The sequence below is a fragment of the Procambarus clarkii genome, chromosome 82 (assembly GCF_040958095.1).
Source record: "Procambarus clarkii isolate CNS0578487 chromosome 82, FALCON_Pclarkii_2.0, whole genome shotgun sequence".
Taxonomy (NCBI): Eukaryota; Metazoa; Arthropoda; class Malacostraca; order Decapoda; family Cambaridae; genus Procambarus; species Procambarus clarkii.
This window is the reverse complement of record NC_091231.1, coordinates 5,794,026-5,818,756: the sequence shown is the minus strand read 5'-3', so window position 1 is coordinate 5,818,756 and position 24,731 is coordinate 5,794,026. Positions and strand designations below refer to the sequence as shown.

At 41.5% G+C, this 24,731-nt stretch overlaps 1 protein-coding gene across 6 annotated transcripts in view; it reads right to left on the bottom strand.

Moving 5' to 3' along the window:
- Window positions 1-20,385: 20,385 nt before the first annotated feature.
- The window catches only part of LOC123764363 (cytosolic 10-formyltetrahydrofolate dehydrogenase), a 55,566-nt gene continuing 51,220 nt past the window's right edge, over window positions 20,386-24,731 (bottom strand). For all 6 annotated transcript variants that reach the window (XM_045752056.2, XM_045752054.2, XM_045752053.2 and 3 more), the window contains one exon: window positions 20,386-23,243. In XM_045752056.2, the coding sequence (XP_045608012.1) occupies window positions 22,988-23,243 (256 nt within the window). In that variant the 3' untranslated portion in view covers window positions 20,386-22,987. The remainder of the gene's footprint in view (window positions 23,244-24,731) is intronic.

Genomic DNA, 24,731 nt, shown 5'->3' with positions numbered 1-24,731 from the left:
CGATAGATACAGCGATAGCAGGCGGCTTGACGTTTGCGAGGCACTACACATCAAGAAGTCAACACCAGCAATCAACAGCCAATTATTGCACAACTATATTCTACCCACCTCAAGACTCCGCTCCAATATAGAAGCATCAAGAAATATGGACCAATAGGCTTTCTACAAACACTTCTATTCAATACCCATTGTTTCTGTTCTGTCTTGTGTTGATACTTTTAATACCCTATTAATATCCCCTCCTGTTCTGTCTTGTGTTAATGCCACATCACCCTTCCCACCTCACTCAAATGTAGATATAAAATCAGAGATACGTTCTAATCAGTTGTGTATTTGTGAAGTCTTTGAAAATGTAATAAGTTTTACGAAACGCGCCCGTGTCGCGTCAGACTAGAAATAAAAATGAATTTTGGAGAAGTGATTTTTGATTTACCTCCAACAGTGAAGCGTATTGTACGAAAGATTGAGAAAATTCGTGTTAGAATTATTAATCTTACTTTTTCGGTCATATTTAATAATATATATATATATATATATATATATATATATATATATATATATATATATATATGTCGTACCTAGTAGCCAGAACGCACTTCTCAGCCTACTATGCAAGGCCCGATTTGCCTAATAAGCCAAGTTTTCATGAATAAATTGTTTTTCGACTACCTAACCTAACCTAACCTAACTTTTTCGGCTACCTAACCTAACCTATAAAGATAGGTTAGGTTAGGTTAGGTAGGGTTGGTTAGGTTCGGTCATATATCTACGTTAATTTTAACTCCAATAAAAAAAATTGACCTCATACATAATGAAATGGGTAGCTTTATCATTTCATAAGAAAAAAAATTGAGAAAATATATTAATTCAGGAAAACTTAGCTTATTAGGCAAATCGGGCCTTGCATAGTAGGCTGAGAAGTGCGTTCTGGCTACTAGGTACGACATATATATATATATATATATAAAATATTACGACCCTTGGGAGGTGGGCGTCCCGGTCCCACACCTACGGGTTCCAGAGAGAGATTGTCACAGCCCCTTTTCACCCGAGGCCGGCCTCCTTCAAGACCAAGCAGAAGGAAGAGTGATAATTATTAATTATTTATATTATTATTATAATAATTATTATAATAATAATTGTTGTATTTAATGATTATCACTCTTCCTTCTGCTTGGTCTTGAAGGAGGCCGGCCTCGGGTGAAAAGGGGCTGTGACAATCTCTGTCTGGAACCCGTAGGTGTGGGACCAGGACGTCCATCTTCCGAGGATTGTGCTGCCCAGGCTCTGCTTCAGGAGGCTGAGGTCATTCATACCCTTGATGGGGTGGTCCTTCTATGGCCCTGACTATGGCGGTCTCCGGGTTTGGAGTCCCTGTGCCTTTTTTCACAAAACATCGAGGTCATCCCCGGAACTCTCAGTTCTGGAACCAATCGTATTGCCGTTTGCCTTTCCATTGGAGACTTTCGGCGCCGTGGAGAGGAGTGACCTCCTGCCTAGGTAACAGGTTTTTCTCCGTATCAACCATCAACCTACCCTGGCTTTGCACCTGGTGAGGCCACTCCAGACCAACAACCAGAATGCAATACCATAGTCTCCCGAGACTGATGGATGCCTTTTATATATATATAAATTTCAATTTAAAATATATATATACACACACAGACACACACACTCTAATTACATATATCCTGACACGCACTCACTGATGTTCATGATCATCCACTGCAACATGATGTAACACCAATGACACTTACCAAGCACTGTGTTACCAGCTTTTTTCATTCTAAATTTTATTTTTTTCCTTTCAGTTGAACTGAGTAAAATTGTCATTCTATTATATTTGCTATCGAATAATGAATGTACAATACTTTTATGTTGATTTTAACTTAAAAATCCAATATATGTTAGTTATAAAATTCATAAAAATGTATAGACTTCCAGTTTATATATTATGTAGTCTTACAAATTATTTGTTAAATCTCCACATACTTAGGTACAGTAATTTTGTTTAATAATAGTGTTGATATTTTTTATGCAAAGTCAGGCTATAAGTAATCATTATATTTTGCAGTTGTAAGAATGTAGTTGTGATGCAGTCTTCAAGTACAAGTGATTATTCATTCCTAATAAAGCTACATCATTTGTACTTAAATATAAATAATGGTACTATCATGTCATAATGTAGCAGTAGGTCAGTAATTATGAAGAGGTGTTCTTTATTGATGACATACACAGTGTATAAGAGAATATTAAGGTCGACAACCATTCTCTACAGAATTCAACTAAATGTTCAAACAGATAACATTCCAATATACTGTACTAGGAGTTTATCTTGCCAATTGGATTAAAGTCCATAGGAAAACCAAATGAGGTCTTAGAATGGAAAATAGAAAATATTTAGTTATTCTAGTCACAGGATGTCAAAAAATAACAAAAAAAACAAAAAGATGCAGTACAGATAATTGTACTATGTATTTTTTCTTTAAATGTTTTAAATATTATTTCTAAGCTTTGTTTCATATGTAATTATATGTTTAAAATGCATAGTATATTGGAATATCATTTCGGTATATTTTCTTGCCTCGTGAATATTTGTTGGCAGTTATCACCGAGAATCTTTTTACCACATAATGTAAATTTTCATATATTTTAGTAACTCTTAAGTATTTTATCATCATTATATTTTCTTGTGCACAATCATACTTTCTATTTTATTTAACACTAGTCAGTGTGTAAATAAATGTCAAGCCTGTTTTAAAGAGTATCTCTCTTATATATCATTTATGCTTTTTATAAAAACCTCAAAGCAGTACATTTTAAAAGGCATTGTCTCAAGAAGGAATCTGGCCCAGCTTCCCAGTGAACACAATACATTTCCTTGAGATGTCTTCTATGTTACAATGAAAAAATAATCTGGTTGCTTTGCTTTGGTCTGCTTCAAAATTGTCTTCTATGTCGTCTTCCTGGTTTGATTTCTCGTCTTCATGTTGCGGATGTCATCAGGTTACTACTTCTGTAATGCGAAGTAGACGAGTTCCGGGTTCAGTGATGCAAGGTCCCAGCAGTTGTGTATGTCTCTGCTTCGATGTGCCAGTATCAGGGCCACTCAGGCTTTTCCAGCTTCAATTCTGTCTGATACTGCTAAGCCAAGGTAAGTTGAAGTATTTCCTATGGGGGGGTAGTCTTTACTGAATGGGTCCGTGATGAAGGTGAGGTCGTAGCTATCTTGGTCCTGGTCAGGTTCTTCTGATATAAGTGCCGCATCAGAGGTTATGCAGGAAACACTGATGTTTACTGTATCGTCAAAGTCCGTCGAAGTAAAGGATTCATCAAGGATAACAGTACTGCAGTTAAAGATGTGATGGTGACTGGTGGTTCCGTGATGGGAGTTGCAAGGTCAGCTATAGGATTGTAAGGTTCTTCAGGAATTGTAAGAGTTGGAGCCCTTGCAGGAGCAGAAAGGTTTAGGGTCAATGTTGCAGGACTGGGAGGTTTGGCAGTATCAGGTGATGGTGGAGGCAACAGTGCAGGGGTGGAAAGTATCATTGCAAGAGTAGGGAGAAGGTTGTCAGGTACCGCAATAGGCAGTAGTCCAATTGCAGTGAGTAGCCTGTTTTTATGGTTTGCACAAACAGGTTGAGAAAAGACAGAGTTTAATGTTTTAGATATTTATTTAGTATAGTCTTGGTTACACCAGGCAGTTTGTTGGTAATGTAGTGGTGTTGTAGTAGCTGAGACGAAGTTTAGAGAAGAGCAGAGAGCTTGAGCGAGGCCAAGAGTTGAGAGCTCAGATGCGGGGAGAGTGTGTAAGTAAGTAATTATCAAAAGAAGGCACCAAACCGGGAAGGCTATGTAGCACCATCAAATACGCAAAATAATCAGAGGGCGCTAAATATCACCAAGGATGTCAATACGAGAACAAAAACGCATAAGGCGAACGATATCAAAAGTATCCGAGTCACCAAGAATTCTATCGAGGGACAGGCGACCGCGAGGGGCGGTTGGAAAGCAAGACACACGCTCGTTCTGGAAGTCAGGACATTCAAGAAGGACATGCACGACCGTAAGAGGGACAATGCAACTAGGACAATAAGGAGCAGGGCGGCGCTCCATCAAGTGACCATGGGTTAAGCGAGTATGGCCAATACGCAACCTCGCCAGAGCTGTTTCCCACCGCCGGTTACGGTGGAAGGAGGACGGCCACGAGGAAACACAACATTTAAGAGTACGTAGCTTGTTATCAGTAACAGACAACCAAGAAGCCTGCCAACGGGTAAGGACTGAGGAATGGATAACCGGGTAAAAGTCGGAATACGGAATGCCTTTACGAGAGATGGGACAAGAGCGGACAGCTTCCTTGGCGGCAGCATCCGCACGCTCATTTAAAGACACACCAATATGGCTGGGAACCCAACAAAACTCAACCAACTTAAATTTACTGTGAACAAGAAACAGCCAATGCTGGATCTCGACAACTACTGGATGAACCGGATTAAAGGACCCCAGAGCCATGAGGGCACTACGAGAGTCAACAACAACTACAATGGAAGACTGACAACGAGAAAGCAGGAGACGAAGAGCATAGAGAATAGCATAAAGTTCCGCTGTAAAGATGCTAGTCTCCGGAGATAAGCGACACATATAAGTGTGATCAGGAAAAACAACAGAGTAGCCAATACCGTCCACTGACTTAGACCCATCGGTGAAGACAGAAACGGAGCGGGAGTGAGAAGAAAAGTGCTCGAGGAAAAGGCGTTTCAGAACCGTAGGAGGGGTAAAAGCTTTAGTGATACGGGTCAAGGATGTACAAAACCGCGGAAGAGGGACCCTCCACGGGGGCAAAGAAGGAACAACACGAGGAGAAACATCAGAAATACGAACGGAAAGAGAATCCTGTAGGCGAGATAACCGGACAAAGAGGGAGGTGGTGAAGAGGAACAGGAACCGCAGGAGGGGTAAAAGTTAAAAGCACGACAGAGGCGAGAGGAAGGATGTTGCAAGGACCGCGCAAGAAAGCGAAGACAGTAGCGATCACGGCGGTCCTGGAGAGACAGGAAGCCAGTGTCAACATACAAGCTAAGGATGGGAGTCGAACGAAAGGCACCAGAACTGAGGCGCAACCCAGTATGGTGCAAAGCATCAAGACGGCGAAGAGTAGAAGGAGAAGCAGACGAGTAAGTAGGGCAACCATAATCGAGCTTAGACAGGACGAGAGAGGAATGTAAAGCAAGGAGAGTGCGCCTATCTGCCCCCCAAGAAGTATGGGACAAGACCCGAAGGAGGGTAAGGGCCTTAGAGCACTCAACACGGAGGTAAGAGATATGGGGAGACCAAGACAAACGAGTGTCAAGGAATAACCCCAAAAGCTTCGCGGAATCTTTGTATTCAAGGGGATGACCATAAAGTGACAAAGAGGGACGAAGAACAACCCGTTTCCGCGTAAAAGTCATGGCACAAGTCTTAGAAGTAGAGAACTTGAAGCCATGATCTGTGGCCCAAGACGACACGGCATCAATTGCAAGTTGAAGGAGAGGCGAATCATCACCCTGACAACAAAGGGTAAGATCATCGACATAGAGAGCGGAGAAGACACCAGAAGGAAGAGAGGAAAGAAGACCATTGAGGGCAACCAGAAAAAGAGTAGTTCTCAGAACACTACCCTGGGGCACACCTTCGTATTGCTGAAAAGAGGAAAAGAGAGCGGTACCAAGGCGCACCCGAAAGGAACGACGAGAGAGGAAGCTGCGGAGAAAGAGAGGGAGATGACCACGAAGGCCAAAAGAATGAAGTTGAGATAGGATATGATAATGCCAAGTGGTGTCGTAAGCCTTTTCCAGGTCAAAAAGGACGGCAACAACGGAGGTCTTCGCAGCAAAAGCAGTACGAATATAGACCTCCAAGTTCACCAGGACATCTGTCGTGCTGCGGCACTTGCGGAAACCAAATTGAGAAGGGGAGAGGAGGTGATGGTGTTCCAGGAACCACATCAGACGAACGTTAACCATACGTTCAAAGAGTTTGCAGACACAACTAGTGAGAGCAATAGGGCGAAAGTCCTTAGGGGAAGTACCCAGAGACCCCGGTTTGCGAACATGTAATTTTTTACATGTTCTGTAAAAATTACAGAACATGTAATTTTCTGTAATAATTTGTAATTGTATTTGTGCTGTTTTTTCAACAATGTTCCCCCCTCTTTTACCTCTATTTTTATTTGTACTCAACGCATTTTTTTCTTTTTACCCATTAGTTTTAAGCTTTAGTCAGTAGTGTTTTTTCCTGCCCGAAACGCTTTGCGTAATAGTGGCTTTAGGCATTGTATGTACTAGCTCTTATCTATAAAGCCAACAAACTTTGTAAAATCTCTTTATGTATGTACCTTTGCCTAAATAAAAATTATTATTATTATTATTATTATTATAACAGGGAGGACAACGGCATCGAGCCAGTCCTCAGGGGCTGACGACGACTCCCAGATCCGATTATACAGACTCAGTAAATACTGAGACGTGCTCGGAGGGAGATGGCGAAGCATCTCATAATGAATACCATCGGAGCCCGCCGCCGTAGAACCGCAGAGGGCCAGGGCAGAACGAAGTTCAGAGAGAGAGAAGGGATCATTATAGGGAAGCTGAAGATGAGTGCAGAAATCTAAAGGACGAGACTCAAGGACAGGTTTACGAAGAAGGAAAGATTGGGGAAGATGAAGACCAGAGCTAACAGAAGAAAAGTGGGAACCCAGTTCGGAAGCGACCTGCACCGGGTCCGCCACAAGAGTATCATGGAGGTGAAGGACCGGTGAAACATCGGGAACGAACTTACCCGCTATCTTGCGGATACGCTTCCAGATCTGGGCCAGAGGGGTTTCGGACGTAATCGTTGAGGCATAAGATGCCCAACATTCACGTTTAGCCGTAAGGATAGCCCTACCCGGGCCACCGCACTCGCTTTCCGAAAGAAAAGAAAAGAATGGGTCGTCTGCCTACGGCGGTGCCTCTTCGATCCAGGCTGCACGCTTACAGCGGACAGCCCGAGCACAGTCCGCATTCCACCAGGGAACGCACTTCCGCGGACCCCGGGAGGAAGAGCGAGGGATAGAGCGGAGGGCAGCGTTGAAGACAGTGTCATGAACAAGGAGGAGAGCGCGAGAGAGAGGCAGAAGGGAGAGGTCAGAGAGAGTAGCACTGAGGGAAAATAGGGTCCAGTCCGCCTTAGCAAACTGCCACCCAGGGAAAGAGAGGGAAGGGCGAAAAGAGAAAAAGGAAACAAGGATGGGGAAATGATCACTTCCATGGAGGTCATCAAGAACCCGCCACGTGAAATCTAAGTAAAGAGAAGAAGAGCAGAGAGAAAGATCAAGACAAGAAAGGGTGCGAGTCCGGGAGTCCAAATGAGTGGGCTCACCAGAATTCAGAAGAGACAGGGAAGAAGAGAGGAGAAACGGCTCAAGAAGGCGACCCCGGGTATTCGTCAGAACGTCACCCCAAAGAGAATGACGACAATTGAAGTTGTTCCGAACCTTAATGGAATCTGACCCATATATCAATCAGGTCAACCCATGTGTTGCGTTTCCAAAAGGGTCGCCCATGTTAGAATCGGTGAACGCCCTAGTAATATTGTTGAAAACATCTTAATAACTTATTAAACCAAAGGTCTTTTTATGTCAGAAGAACGGCAGAAACTGGATCTATATACGAAAACTCTTTCAGGACAAAATTTAAAGTAAAACTAAAGATATTTGTAGTTGTATAAAAGTTGCATTTTTCATCGGTCGTAGAGCCGGAAATCCGCAATATTCATCTCAGAACAATGCTTATTTCACGCAGAATCGTTAATAAACGTAAGATTTTTATACGTCTCAAGAAAGATAGAAACATAATCTTCATTTTAAATGCCTTACCATGGGCATATTTGTATTTAAAGCGAAGATACGTGTATTTTTCTAATCGGCGAGCTCCGATCCCGCACAGATCGAGCAACGGAGTAACTCTCTCAGAACAATGCTTATTTCACGTAAATTCGTTAATAAACGCAAATGTTTTTATATGTGTTGAGAAAGATAGAAATATAAGCTTCATTTTAAATACTTTAACATAGACATATATAAAGTTCTAATGACGATACATGTGTTTTAATAATCGCCGAGCTCCGACCCCGCACAGACTGATCGACAGAGCAACTCTCTCTCAGAACAATGCTTATTTCACGTAAATTCATTAATAAACACATATGTTTTATATGTCTCAAGAAATATAGAAATATAAGCTTCATTTTAAATACTTTAACATAGACATATATAAAGCTCAAGTGAAGATACATACGTTTTTATAGTGGCATTCAGTAGCTTGTCGGTCATGGAATGCAGAAGCCTACGCACTTGCCAATATAGTGTGTAATTAACAAAGATACGCTTATAAAGCCTAAAATATTATATGCCTTCAGAAAGACAGAGATATGCTCGTTATTGTGAGTGCACCAAAGGAAATATATCTTGTTGGAGGACAAAGATATATCAATTCTAAAATAAGTTTCGACTCTCGCTCGGGCGAGAGATAGCGCGACTCTCGCCCCATCTATTGGAGATTCTGTTCACCTAATGACCCAAAGCTACTCAAAGCCTCCTAGCATTACTTAAATAATGAAGAAATATGGTATATTTATTCACTATAATGTTGGTGCTTAATGCAGAACACGAGAAAACATATATTTACTATAAAATAATATACTTCCATTATGAAATAAGTAAATATGTGGCCTCATAGGAAGTCAACGGTCCAGGTGTCAATGTTGTGGAGCGACTTATCCAAGATATATTGTTGTCTGGAAAGTGTTTGTTGGCATATCAACCTTCTGTACACAGTGATCCAGTCGTCGCACTTCTCTCCTTAAATGATCGCAAATTTAGTTTATTATATTAACAAGTAGAATACGTATTTCTAATAATATCTAACATAACTAGCCAGAAAATATTGAAGACTTATTGAAAAATGCATGTCTGGAAGTTAAACCGACTTCAGTCGGTTTCACCACGGAGACTTTAGCAGACTTTAGCATGGGTTCGTATCCTGGCCGGGGAGGATTTACTGGGCGCAATTCCTTAACTGTAGCCTCTGTTTAACGCAACAGTAAAATGTGTACTTGGATGAAAAAACGATTGTTCGCGGCAGGGGATCGTATTCCAGGGACCGTAGGATTAAGGACTTGCCCGAAACGCTACGCGTACTAGTGGCTGTACAAGAATGTAACAACTCTTGTATATATCTCAAAAAAAAAAAAAAAAAAAAAAAAAAAAAATAGAACAATAGTGTTGGTCTAAACTAATCGTTATTCGTTAGTATGCGTTCGCTACTTAAAACATTTACTGTACTGATGTAAAATCTCCCATGTCTCTTCGCACATGGAACACCGAACCTTACACACTCTCTGATATATTGTTTAATTAATAGAGATTCACTAATAAAGCTTATAATTGTATATGTTATCAAAAAGGCATAGATAAAGTCGTTCTTACGTTTTAGTCACAGAGATTAGATATTAGTAAAGTAAAGTTCATTTTATTCAGGAAAGTACAAAAATAGTCGATTTACAAACATAATATTGGATTTATAGATAGAGCTATTACATACAATACCTAAAGCCACTAGTACGCATAGCGTTTCGGGCATATTATTGAGAGAGGAAAGATATTTATATTTAAACAATTTTTTTTTTTTTTACCGACGCTCTCCCTATTGATGAGAACTATAACCTAATGAAGATAAATGTTAATTTTATGTAGATACTGTAATAAACGAAAGTTTTTAATGTCATCAGAGAAGCAGAAATATAGGCAAATTTTAAATCCCTTGTCATAAATATAACTGAAGTGAATAAAATAATAAATAAATAAATATGTTTATTCAGGTAAGGTACATACATACAAGTGATGTTACATTAATGGATTGATATATAGATAGAGCTAGTACATACAATGCCTAAAGCCACTATTACGCAATGCGTTTCGGGCAAGAAAAACATTAATATCTAGAACTTAATACTAATTGAGCATAAAGAATAAAAAGTGTTGAAAACAAATACAAATAAAGATAAAAAAAGGGGGAACATGACTGAAAAAGCAGCACAAATACAATAGGTTGACAAACAGTGTTGATTAAAAAAAAAATAATAATAATAAAATAACAGACATGGGTTGACAATAAAGAAGTGAGGTGGGTTACAGGGAATTTATTAGGTAGTGTTTAGTTTTTATCTTGAACTGGTTGAGAGAGGTACAGTCTTTAACATGGTTGGGAAGGTCATTCCACATTCTGGGTCCCTTGATTTGTAGAGCATTTCTAGTTTGATTAAGTCGTACTCTAGGAATATCAAAACTGTATTTATTCCTGGTGTGGTGCTCATGGGTTCTGTTACAACCTTCAATGAAGCTTTTGAGGTCAGGATTGGCATTACAGTTCAGCGTTTTATATATGTATAATACACAAGAGAGAATGTGCAGTGACTTAATATCTAACATATTCAGAGATTTGAGTAAGGGTACCGAGTGATGTCTGGGGCCAGAGTTGGATATTGTCCTAATAGCAGCTTTATGTTGGGTAATAAGAGGACGTAAATGATTTTGGGTAGTAGAACCCCAGCAGCAAAGATAAAGAAAGCAAAGATATGGTCACTGCTTGATCGCAAGCGGGGATGTTTCTGGCGGGGGAGAAAGAAACAATTGCGCAGCGCGTCCCACGGCGTTGCGCGGGCAGTTTGGGGCGTATAAATACGGGCGCACAATGGGGCTCTGCCTCACTCCGCCTACCCTCGCAAAACCCCACCCTCCCCCCCCGGGGGTACAAAAGCAGCCGCTTGCAAAGGGGGGGAGGGTGGGGTTTTGCGAGGGCAGCGGCGAGGGCAGGCGGAGTGAGGCAGAGCCCCATTGTGCGCCCGTATTTATACGGCCCCAAACTGCCCGCGCAACGCCGCGGGACGCGCTGCGCAATTGTTTCTTTCTCCCCCGCCAGAAACATCCCCGCTTGCGTCAAGCAGTGACCATTTAGGGTCAAGCTACAGATGAACATTATAGGATAACGGTGTTTTAGCTTGCAGTTTCGTTAGACAGAATCCCTGGTCTTAATTTTAAAAATAAAGAACTAGAAAGCGTATTTTATTGCTAACTTTTCGAGAAATAAATCCCAGTCTCATATTTGCGAACATTTATACATTGATTTTTTGGCTTAAGTTCTTATCATAATCCCTTTTGCAATCTCAACACCATCTGGCTCGTATCTTGTAACTATCGTCGTTACTTAGCCTCAAAACCTTACATTTGTCTTACATATCCTCAACAGTAGATAAAACAAAGTAATTGCAGAATTCTAGTTACCTAATACCAACTTGGTATAAAACCTTATTATAAGCTACCAGACGTATAGATCAGTGTTTAAAGTAATAATAATACATTATTATTAATGTAATAATATTATTAAAATAATAATAATACAGCTGATGCCATCTGTCGGCAGATAAGAACACTATCAACTGGCAGGTCAACAGTAGCCATAAGATAATCTGTTGACATCAAATTACAGAGTTGATAGTGGGCTCCTGAGCTACCGTGCAGTGAGGACGTGTCGCCTGCTGCTCCGGTGGTTTGAGTCGGTTCTCACTACGTGTAGAGAGCCATGGGGAAGGCTCAGCGCAAGAGGGAATGGAAGCAGCTTTCGGACGAGGAAGGACGGGGGACCGATGTGCAGCAGGCCCCAAAGAAAACTGCTATCGAGGCTTTACCACTTGCTTCTACCAGCAAGTCAGCGGACGTAATGGACCTAGAGAGGACAGCGTCAGTCACACACCAGCCAGTGTCAGTCAATGCTTCTCTGTCCGCAACGCTGCCGCGGGACGGCAGTATGAGTCAGGAGAGGACACCACCGGTTTCACGCCAGCCAATGTCGGCCATTGTTCCTCTCTCCACAGCCCAGCCGCAGGACAGCAGTATGGGACAGGGAAGGACACCACCAGTCTCACACCAGACATCGCCAGCCTCTGCACTTCTTCCGAAATTCAAGATCATGCAGACCGACCACTTTCCTACAGCATATGGAGTAGTAACGGCGATGGAAAAAGAACAACCAGAGCTCAAACTTTCCATTACAGTCAACCTGAAGGGAGAAATAATACTGACACCTCAAGACCAACAGACTGCACATTACTTAGAGAAGGTAAGAGTCCTGCAGGGGAAACCTGTGTGCTTGGTAAAGCTGGACCCTTCAGAACGACGCACACGAGTCGTGCTTTTGGGATACCCAATCGACTTTCCCCTGGATCCAGTGCTAGAACACAAGCAAGTCCTGAGTGCGGAACGTTGCCACACAAAAGTAGACAAGGCAGCGACGCGTCAGGTTCTGGTGACCGTCATGGGACATGTGCCGGAAACTTTCGGTCTTGGAAATTGGGGGGACATACCGACAGAGGCCATACGTCCCGGAACCCCTACGCTGCTTCAGGTGTCAGAAATACGGCCACCATCAGTCACGCTGCACAGGACAGGAGAGGTGCGGAGTGTGCAGCCTGAGACATCCCACCAAAGACTGTATTGCCAAGCACAAGGCAAACCAGACCACAACAGCCAAATGTCCAAATTGTGGAGGCAAACATCATGCCTGGAGCACAACCTGCTCTGCACGGAAACAAAAAGTGCAGACAGCTCAGGCCAGGGTCAACACACTGACCAGCGGTACATGCACCAACACCACCGTCTGGAACACTCGTGCACAGCCACAACAGCCACCCGCTCTCACAGAGCAAAATTTCCCGAATCTGTCAATTCCGAATCAGACATTACACGAAAGTGTTGCAGAAGTCCAGCAAGTGCAAATGAGCAGAAAACACTTACTTTCGGAATCTACTCACCAGCTATACAGTTTTACCGAGGTCCAGCTGCAAACCATCGTGAAGATCATGGCAGAGACCATTATCAATTGCCTACAGATGACGCAGAACGCCTCACAACAACAGACTCAAGACATCACTTGTGTGATAATGGACAGGATCGTGAAGCAGACCACAGTTACACGAGAAATAGACAGTCTCCGACAGGATGGAGCACAAGAGGACAAACAACGCAACTTGGACATACTGACTGCCGACAACAGTCGGCTAGTCAAGACTCCGGGACATCAACATTCACAAACGCAACTGCAAGACGCAGTGACCACCCACGATCAACAGAATCTTCCAACACAGGAGACAGACGACGACAGCCAATGCAGTCTGATCTGCAGCAACGCCAACAAAGACGTATTGAACAGCAGAGATGCGCAGGTTCCGCCAACACAAGAAACGGCCGCGAGCAATCAATGCAGTCCGACTTGCAGCAATACCAACAACAAAGTGATGGACCACAGTTCTGCACAGATTCCAACAATGCCGGGGTTGACCACGGACAATCAATGCAGTCCGACCTGCAGCGCTTCCAACAACATAGCGATGGACCACAGTTATGCACAGATTCCAACAACGTCGGGGATGACCACGAACTATCAATGCAGTCCGATTTGCAGCGACACGACTTGCGAGGCGGAGAATATAGAGGTCGATTCCGAGGAGGAGTTCTAGTAGAACAAGCAACACCAACCGAACCCGTCGTCTGGCCATTACGAATTCTGCAGTGGAACATACAAGGTCTTGGAAATAAAAAACACACACTTCAGGAGGCTGCAATCAGCACGAAAGCAGATATAATCGTTTTGGAAGAAACTCTTTTCCCAGCCACGAAATCCTTCAGATTAGCTGGATATCAGCACTATGTTCTCCCGTATGAGCAGGGGAGACTAAGAGGATTAATGACCCTAGTCAGAAACACCATACCTAGCAAGAAAATAGACTCGGTTTCATGTGGGGATGGAGTAGAGGTATTAGCAGTTACAGTGAATATGGCTAATTTTGAGCTTCTCATATACAACGTCTACAAGCCCCCTAGACGTAAACTAGAAGCAGAGGCAGTGCTTGCCTTGGCCACGCAGGAAAATTTAATTCTTGCTGGAGATTTTAATGCTCATCATCCAGAGTTAGGTGCAACTGGGCCAGCCAATGCAGATGGGCGCCATTTAGCTGCAGCTCTGCGAGAAGTACCTGAAATTACACTTCTCAACACTGGGGAACCCACTCACATTCTAGGAGGTTTCCTTGATCTTACATTCATCTCCACAGCACTCCAGCAACAGGCGAAGTGGGAAGTAGACCCGGTGATCACTAGTGACCACTATGCTACTGTCACGACACTCAACCTGGCACGACCTCCTACACCTCCTGCGCGGCCTCGGTGGAATTTAGGAAAGGCCAATTGGAATGTATACCAGGAAGAACTTGAAAAATGGTATGCAACGTACACGCCACCTGAGGATTTGAACATACACGAGACCAATCTGCAGGAAGCCGTTGCAGCTGCTGCGAACAAAGCTATTCCATTCATTATCACAGGTAACACGAAACGAAAGAACTATTGGTTCTATAGTAATGACGTTAAAGAACAGAACCACAGAGTCAATATCTTCAGAAAACATCTAAAGAGAAACCCCACACCAGAAGGAAGAACTCTGCTACGAGCGGTGATATCTGAAGCAAGGCGAGTTTCTCGAGAAGTAAAGGAGGCAAGATGGTTTGAGTGGTGTCAAACTCTAAATGAACATAGTAGTCTTGGCAAGATATGGGGTCAGATTAAAACTATATCAGGTCGACCAGCCCGGCCACAGGCATGTATTCAACCATTGCAGGAGGCTGAGAGACTTGCTCTCCAATTTGCTGAAAGAACAGCTTCATATCAGCTTCCTGCAATGGTCCGAAGGCAGCAAGAACACTTAAAACAAGAGAGGATGACAGTCATTCATGAGGGCTTAGCTATAAATGACGAATGTGACTGTCCCTTCACCGAACAGGAACTAAGCAGAGCCAAAAAGAGTGGTAAGGACACTGCTCCAGGTGCTGATAACATTACATACTCAATGATCGCACATGCAGGTCCTGCTGGAGACCGAGGGATGTTGGACGTCATCAATGCGTCTTGGCAGCAAGGCAAACTACCGCCCTCTTGGAAGAAAGCAGACATCATACCGATTCCTAAGCCGAATGAACCTGGCAATTACAGACCCATTTCCTTAACATCATGCGTTAGTAAAACTGCAGAACGGATGGTCTTAAATAGGCTACTGTGGAAGACTGGAGACCTTCATAAACACATATTTGGCTTCACTAGAGGTGTAGGTACTGCCAACTGCATAGCAACATTACTAGGAACAGTTAACTCTGGTCCAGCTATAGTGGTCTTCCTTGATCTGGAAAAAGCATTTGAACTTGCAAGCCCGCCAGCAATACTACACACCTTAGTTAAAAAAGGTGTGAGGGGGAAAATGCTAGCATGGATTCAAGATTACCTAAGTCACAGGTATGCCAGAGTAAAGTTGCAAGGACAAGTGTCGGACTACCACTTGCACGAGAATGGGACTCCACAAGGAGGAGTCCTCAGTCCTAGTCTTTTTAACATCCTTATGGAAAACCTTGTTACCATGACCTTTACAGAAGGTGTTACATTGCTAAGCTATGCTGATGATCTAGCATTAGTCGTTACGGGTCGTTCACTTCTAAATAAAGCTCAAGGTGCTTTAGATCAAGTGACATCTGAATGCAGTGTTTTAGGGCTAAAAATATCTGCACAGAAGTCTAAGGCGATGAGACTAGGTGGCAAGGCTCCAGACAGGCACCTACGCATTCAGGACATTAACCTTCAGTGGGTTCCACAATATCGATATCTCGGAGTGTGGATTGATTTTAAGATGACATTCAATAAGCAAATTCAATATCTAAAGGAGAAAGCAAAGTCACGAATAAATATAATGAGAGCAATCACAGGGCCCCGTCTAGGAGCGGGACACAGAGTGTTAAGAATGTTTTACATACACGCCGTTCGTTCCCTGGTTGATTATGCAGCACCTGCCTTACTCACTCTTTCTCCTGGTCAGTGGGCAAACGTTGAGGCTCTTCAAAATGATGCATTGCGAGTCATAACAGGTGCTCCCAGATGGACTAAAATCCTGAACCTAAGACTAGAGACAAAGCTAACGTTGATTGAAATAAGGGTAAAGGGGATTGCTGCGTGCATGCTGACCAAGATATTGACTAGACCTAGAATCAGTTCACTTAAAGATTTGATCACTGGAGCACTAACTCTGGACAGAAGAGCCTCCAATAGCAACAAGTGGACCCATTGTGCGATAAACGCCATCGATACGTTCGATATGGCAAACACAGTCACTGAGAGGGGTGTCGGCGACATACATGCAGACTTTGTTATACAAGCCCCTTGGGAATCTCTGCCAGCAGACTTTCAGATTATGGCTCTTGACTTAAAGAAGAACCAGACACATCCTCATCTGCTACGTCACATTGCACAGATGCATATAGAAGCAAACATGGCATCCGACAGCTTCACTTCACGGATGGGTCAGTAGACCAGCAGGGACAGGAAACCGGAGCTGCAGTTAAAGCAGGAAACTCTGTATATAGTTGGAGGCTCTCAAATGGGTGTTCGACTTTACAGACTGAGATGCTAGCCATTCAAAAGGCTTTGGAACATGCTCTTGCTGAACACCGCCAACATGTTATCGTCCATACAGATTCGAGAACCGCCATTGAAACCTTGCAACAGGAACACATATGTGATAACATCCATCTGATCACCAATGTCTTATCATTCATGCACACACTCCACCGACAAGGCCGACGGGTGCTTATCAACTGGGTGCCAAGTCATGTGGGACTATTAGGTAATGACATTGCAGACGAAGCTGCAAAACTTGCTACTAAGAGGAGGAATGTAGACATTTCCATACCACCGAGTCTCTCCCAGATGAAGAAAGTGATTCGAAACAGAGCAATGCGAAGGCTGTACAGTGACCACGACGCAGCAGTTGCAACATCAGGATCTGCGGGTTGGTACAAGAATTCCACCAACTACGAATCACTTAGTTTGATGAAAGGGGGCAGTAGAACAACAGAAGTGCACTTACATCGCATCAGGCTTGGATACCCATGTGCATGGGAAATAGGCTTACGGGTTCCGGAAGGTGAGAGGAAATGTCAACACTGTGGAGAAATGCCCGACAGACCACTGGAACATTATCTAACACAGTGCACAGTTACAAACCCGTTAAGATTTCACCTTCGATTCGACAGAGCAGAGGAAGTTGTTAAACACATATGGCAAAATCTTACTGAAGCGACCATACGGGTCATACATACTCATCCTCCGCCCAGGTAAACCAGAAACGAGCATCACTTAGTGGGCCAGCCAGAGGGCTTAGGGCCCGCGCAGGATTATCCCTGCTAAAAATAAAAAAATAAAAAAAAAATCAAATTACACTTATAACAAATTTCCCTACAAAATACAACTAACGCCATCTGTTGCTTTTCCAACGCACTATAAATAGCCAAACAGCAACCCATAAGGCGAGTTGTTGTGCTCGGGTAGGAGGTTCCAAGCTCCGCCCACAGATGGTATGGGGTGCATAATAAATGGCATATCATTGGTAGATATTCTTTGTTGACATTCACACAACAGCCAATCACAGAAAGGGATCAGCTATAGGTGCCATCCTCTTAATAAATCATCTTTATTCAGCACACCATCCTTGCTTATGACATTCTGTTTCAACTTTAATCTACCTAAAAAGTGAAATGTTAACTATTTAGAAGTATTAATATAGTGATAATTAAATACTGCAGGATGTAACGAGTGTTACAGAAACATGGGCTGGCTACCTAACTTGTGACGTCATCTGCAGTGGGTGTTGCCTCACACAAATAATATCGGCGATACAATGCCTCAGCCCTCTTATTGGTCTACATTATTGAGTTAGATGGAAATTTATGTCTTGTATAAAACATAAATTGTTGTTCTTTTGTACAACACCACCAAGGTTATTGAGCAAAAGAACATATTTCTTATTTTGCATTTTATTCATATAAGCGTTGGCATTCCCCGCAACAGCCAATCACAGGACGGTATTTGCTGGAAGCTCTGCCTTCAACAAAGTTAATTCCTAATGAACTCTAACAATAAATTCGTTTAATAAACGAGTATTTAGGGTCAAGCTACAGATGAACATTATAGGATAACGGTGTTTTAGCTTGCAGTTTCGTTAGACAGAATCCCTGGTCTTAATTTTAAAAATAAAGAACTAGAAAGCGTATTTTATTGCTAACTTTTCGAGAAATAAATCCCAGTCTCATATTTGCGAACATTTATACATTGATTATTTGGCTTAAGTTCTTATCATAATCCCTTTTGCAATCTCAACACCATCTGGCTCGTATCTAGTAACTATCGTCGTTACTTAGCCTCAAAACCTTACATTTGTCTTACATATCCTCAACAGTAGATAAAACAAAGTAATTGCAGAATTCTAGTTACCTAATACCAACTTGGTATAAAACCTTATTATAAGCTACCAGACGTATAGATAGATCAGTGTTTAAAGTAATAATAATACATTATTATTAATGTAATAATATTATTAAAATAATAATAATACAGCTGATGCCATCTGTCGGCAGATAAGAACACTATCAACTGGCAGGTCAACAGTAGCCATAAGATAATCTGTTGACATCAAATTACACTTATAACAAATTTCCCTACAAAATACAACTAACGCCATCTGTTGCTTTTCCAACGCACTATAAATAGCCAAACAGCAACCCATAAGGCGAGTTGTTGTGCTCGGGTAGGAGGTTCCAAGCTCCGCCCACAAGATGGTATGGGGTGCATAATAAATGGCATATCATTGGTAGATATTCTTTGTTGACATTCACACAACAGCCAATCACAGGAAGGGATCAGCTATAGGTGCCATCCACTTAGTAAATCATCTTAGGTCAGCCCACCAGTCCTGCTTATGGAATTCTGCTTTAACTTTAATTTACCCAAAAAAGTGAAGTGTTAATAAAGTGATAATTAAATATTGCAGGATATAACAGATGTTATATAAAAATGGGCTGCATGGCTACCTAACTTGTGACGTTATTATTGGGGGTTGTCTTAACACTAATAAAGAACACTGTTTCCCAAAAACGGTGGGTTTTCTGAGTGGAAGAAAACGTATGTCTGGAAGCCGACTTTAACCGCCCCAAGCTGCGCGCGCATTGACCCGAGGTTATATAAACCGGGACGGAGACGGCGTGGACCCCTTTCCCCAAGCCAGCAGCTGCTATTACATAACGCCCACCCTCCTCCCGGGATCCTCTGCATCCCCTGTTTTAATTTTGAAAGGGACGGCCCACAGATGTGCTCAAGGGGCACTTGCTCTAGCATGCTAAACATTTGCTGTATCTTTGAGGGTGCTCCGCCGGAACCCCCAAAGTGATAAGCCTGCAGATAGCTAAGAAATATTCCCATGAATTGTAATTAGTCTAATTAATGCAACTTTCATTTACTACCTATGGATGTAGTTATTAATTGTAATTGATCTCTACTTTATCATTAAGGATTATTCATTATAATTATTCCTTAATACTTTATTGTTATGCACTAGTCAATAATTATTTATCATTCATCCAAATTAGCTATTTGATTCATTAAAATAATTGCTTATCATTATACTATGTTATTATTATTATTTATTATATAATAATAATTTTATCTATTAATTTGTTATTTATTAATTTATATAATAAATTAATTTATATAATAAATTAATTTATTATATATTAATTTTATATATTAATTTATTATTTAACATTATAAAATAAACAAGTCCCCAATCTGAGCACGTTTTCTTCCAACCTCAGAAAAATGATACACTTCTCTGCCCTCTTATTCGAGTAAATTATTCAGTTAAATGGAGATTTCTGTCAGGTGCAAAACAGAAATTGTTGTTCTTTTTCACAACAACCTTGTTGTTGTGCACAAGGACCTATTTCTTAGTTTAAATTTTATTCATAAAAGAGTGTTGGTATTCCCCACAACAGCCAATCACAGGACGGTATTTCTGGAAGCTCCGCCTCCTTATGGACTCAGCACATCGCTCTAGCTCATGGCTCTGTTTCATCTCTTGTATATACAAACTATGACTTTTTTCGATTACTGTTATAATTAATAATATGAGATATAAAAGTTTTTACACAAAATGGCTAAATTCTGCCATTAAATGGACTTTGTCTGGTATACATACAAACATACACCAATTTATTACCATTCATTCATTATTAATTTCAAATGTAATGTATACTGTCTAGTTTTTTCCTCTCGCCATTACTTGGTGCAATATTTGAGAGTTGTCTATTTATTTATCGATCTATCTATTATCTTGTATTTATATTTACAAGTTTCTGTGCTTGGAAGAAAACTCTGCATTGAATTGGGACTAACTTATTAAATAATATTATTTAGTATTAATTAATATTTACAATTATTATTAATTACAATTATTTATAGCTTAGTTACTTTCATGTAATTCGCAATCGTACATTCTTAACTTTAATAGCCCAAATTAGCACATCTTGCTTTTAAATTAGCCCAAAAAGTAGCAAGTAGAGAAATTAAAAATTTGGGGGCGCGGGGCTCTCAAAAGTAGCCCAATTCGCTATTTGTAACCCAATCTGGCAACACTGCCAGGTAAGTTACGGGCTCACCATAGCCCGTGCTACTTGGAACTTGTTCCGAGTGGCTGAATCTATAACAACAGCAACAACAACTGCACTGTGTAATCTTTCATATAGAATAGAGTAGCAGCACATTACTTGTGTATGCTAAGCTTGTTAATAATAATAAAAAAATCTGTAAGGTAGGCAGTTCCATGGGTTTATAACCCTGTAAAGAAAGCATCTCTCGTCAGTCACAGCCCCGCTCCTGTGCCAGGTAAGTCCACTACGGGCTCACCATAGCCCGTGCTACTTGCAACTTTTTTGTTCAGTTGCTTAATCTAAAACAACATCATCTCCTGTTTTCAGTTTTCCAATAATGTGGCTTGTTGAGAGTGAACCCAATATTCCTTGTTTGTGTTACATCTGACCTTTGGAAGAAATTGTCCACATCAACATCCTCCAATTCCAACCCGTTCTCGCAAATTCGTAAAGTCAATATTGACTTATTAACTACGTGCATAGGTGATATACTAAACATTCTTACTATAGTTGTTACAGCAGCATCATGTCTTAAAATGTTTTCCATTGCTTATACTGCAGATTCTTATCAATGTACATTTACTATCAATCATTTAAACCTCAAATGTTCTTGAAGATGCCCCATGTATAAAAAAATACTTGTACTCTATAGGTCATAAGGGATATAACTGGCAGACCCCTTAGTGTTCGAGAGAGAACTTGATAACCATCTCCAAAGGATACCTGATCAATCAGGCTGTGATTCATATATCAGGTTGCAAGCACCCATGTTCAACGGCCTGGTTGACCAGTCCAGCAATGAGGAGGCCTGGGCGAGAACCGGGCCATGGGGACACTAAACCCCTTGTGGTTACCATAAGGTAACCATGTCATATACTATACTATAGTTTCATCTCAATAGATTTAGGGACCTGAAGCTCTTAGAAGGGCACACTAAAATTCCAGAATGAATGGGACAATAAACACTTAAAAGGAAACTGAGGACCAAACAGTAGTGAAATGTAATTAATAATAATAATTCCCACTGTTGAGGACAGGAAGCTTGTAATGAGGTCAACTCTAGGTTGAATCATTGACCTGCAACTAGGATGTAACCCACCATAGTTCCCTATGGTGGGTTGCTACTATATACTGCTAAATGAACAGACACTTCAGGTGAAAGGACACCCCCCCCCCCCTACTATTTGTCCCATCTGGAAATATGAACTCGGGATTCCAAATTATGAATCGAGAATGAAGACCACTGATGTGCATACAGCATGTAGGCACACAATAAGTCAAATAAAAATTCCTTATTTGATAGGCCTACAGTAATCTAATAAATTTAAATCTGTGGAGTTTTGCTGGGTTCCCAGCCATGTTGGTGTTTCTCTAAATGAGTGTGTGGATACTGCTGCTAGAGAGGCTATCCACTCTTGTCCCGTTTCCTGTATAGGTATTCCTTTTTCCGACTTTTATCCGGTTATTCGTTCCTCCATCCTTGCCCGTTGGGAGGGTTGTTGGTCCCAAATAAAATAAAAATTAGCCAAAAAATAGCAAAGAACAGTTCTGGATAATGCATGTGTTTGGATGAACTAAAGCTCAATTACTTTGATAATACAGACCCCTATAATTAAAATCCAATTGTCCCTTTGAAGTAAATAGATGGTTGCTAATTTAGAAATAAATTAGGTACGTAACAGCACAAAAACAAAAAAATTCCAGAGGCATTTTATGCTCTCCTCTGATGCTTTTAATAAGTCCTCACGATACTTATTATCAGAAGTGGTATGCCATATATATAAAGTATATGGGGTCACAATGAAAGGCAATTTAAGGACTGAAGAGGCACAAAGGTATGAAAGGTAAAACATTTATAATAGCATTAAAAGAAACTCATTTTACTCACATATAAAATCTTTTATATAGTGTATATGTTGACTTACATCTCATAGAATGAAATATCACCCCCAAAAGTTTAACACTATCCACGCTTCATCTTAAAATATGCCGGAAATGTTGCCTGTAATTAGAAGACCTTAGAAAGAATACAAATATTGTACCTGCAAAGTAGCCACTGTGAGCTGTTCCTCTGTATTATATAAATAGTTTCATTATTGTCGTTGTTATTATTATGAGTACCACTCACTACAGGTAACAGTTCATAATCATTACTTTTTAATACAGTGCAATATTTGAGTCAAAAGTTTTACTCTGCAATAAAACATCTGAGAAATTTTACACTAGCCCTTCCCTGTTGCAATTACAAACCCCAACCCTAGTTTTCTACAACAAATTATGCTGGTAAAAAATTTGTATGCTTGAACATTTAAATTAAGTTTTATCATAAAATCTAATATTCAAAGGTAATGGTCTTAGTTTTAAGATACTCATTGAGTGCCTCTTCTCCAAGATCCTTTCCAAAGCCACTTTGCTTAAATCCTCCAAATGGTGCTGCAACATCTGTTTTATTGTATGTATTAACAAAGCATGTGCCAGCATCTAGCTTCTCAGATACAAGTAGAGCTTTACTGATGTCCTTTGTCATAACTCCAGAAGCCAGACCAAACTCTGTATTGTTGGCACGGGCCACCACCTCTTCAACTTCTCTGTAAGGAAGAAAAAAAGGGAGTTATGAGCAAAAATAAAGCTTAAAATGGAAAGAAATGTCCTTTTCTGGTGGGTTCCCAGCAGTTTTGCAAGCTTAACTATGGTTCTACCAAGCCTTTACCAAATACACCAGGCCTTTGAGACCCACGTTCGCCTACTAGCCAGAAGAATTGGAGAGGGCATATATCTCCCAAATGCCAGTGAGAGGGGCCCACCATGGTTGAATGAGACTGTCTACCAGGATTAACAGCAATCCGTAAATCAAGAAGAGCCAAAACACAAAAGATGTCACCAGAAGCATCCTACACGAATGATAAGACACCAAGAGAGGAATAGGCAAAAAGACTCACTAAGCCACCACTTAAGACTAGTGGGGAGCCACCAGTCATCAAGGCTGGGCATGCCACCAAATCTCGGGAAGAGGAACAACTTCCTGAAAGAAAAGGGTCAGAACAACAGGCAACAAGAGCCAGGAATGAGCTACATAGGAACCATTAAAAGAACATGGCCCTTAAAGGGCTCAACTCTGACATGAAAAAGTATGAGCAGGATGCAAGAAAGAGGAAAACATAAGCTCTCTTTCCCCAGGCCAGGCAAAACACATCCTCTGAAAATGCACCACAATCTGGAAAAATGATATCCCAAAAAAACAGAAGCCGCCAGAATCATGAGGAGAAATATACATACCCTGTGGATGGATTAATGGTCTGTAAAGCCAGAGGGAGGATGTACTGTCTCCCACCATCAAAATGAGAGAACCCAACCATGAAAATTGGAGCCACACCAGTATGGTACATCACTGATAATCAAAGCTTGAGGCACTCTTGGGAAAAAAAAGACTGAAGAAGATGGACAGCAAAGCATCCCTGTAGTGCCAACATGACTGTCACGAACACCCACACCATAAAGAGTGGATGCCACACAAGAAGGCCGTTGACACAGACTGGTGCAGGGAAAGCAGGAGATGAAGTGTCCAATAAAATAGTGGTACAACCAAAAACAGCCCAAGCACCAAAGAATATGCTATGTAACTGAATCCAGAAAGAATATGAAGATGAAAAACTTTACAAAATCTACCTTGAGCAAAACAGGCCATGAACAATATGACTTTAGTAGTGGCAAAAGGACACCCACCAGAGAAAGTGAGAAAGCACCTTAAACCAGTTGCAGCCCAGTGGGAACACAATACAGGCATAAACCAGGCACTGCAAAAATGTGCAAGAGGTCCCAATGGATGAGACCAGCCCTAGATGCGTCAGAAATTGGAGGCACAGCCACAACAGAGGAGTGAGAGAGTGAGTGTATACTCGCCTATTTGTGCTTGTGGGGGTTAAGCTCTGGCTCTTTGGTCCCACCTCTCAACCGTCAATCAACTGTTGTACAGATTCCTGAGCCTGCTGGGCTCTATATCATGTGTGTGTAATTACCTAAGTGAAGTTACAGGATGAGAGTTACGCTCGTGGTGTCCCATCTTCCCAGCACTCTGT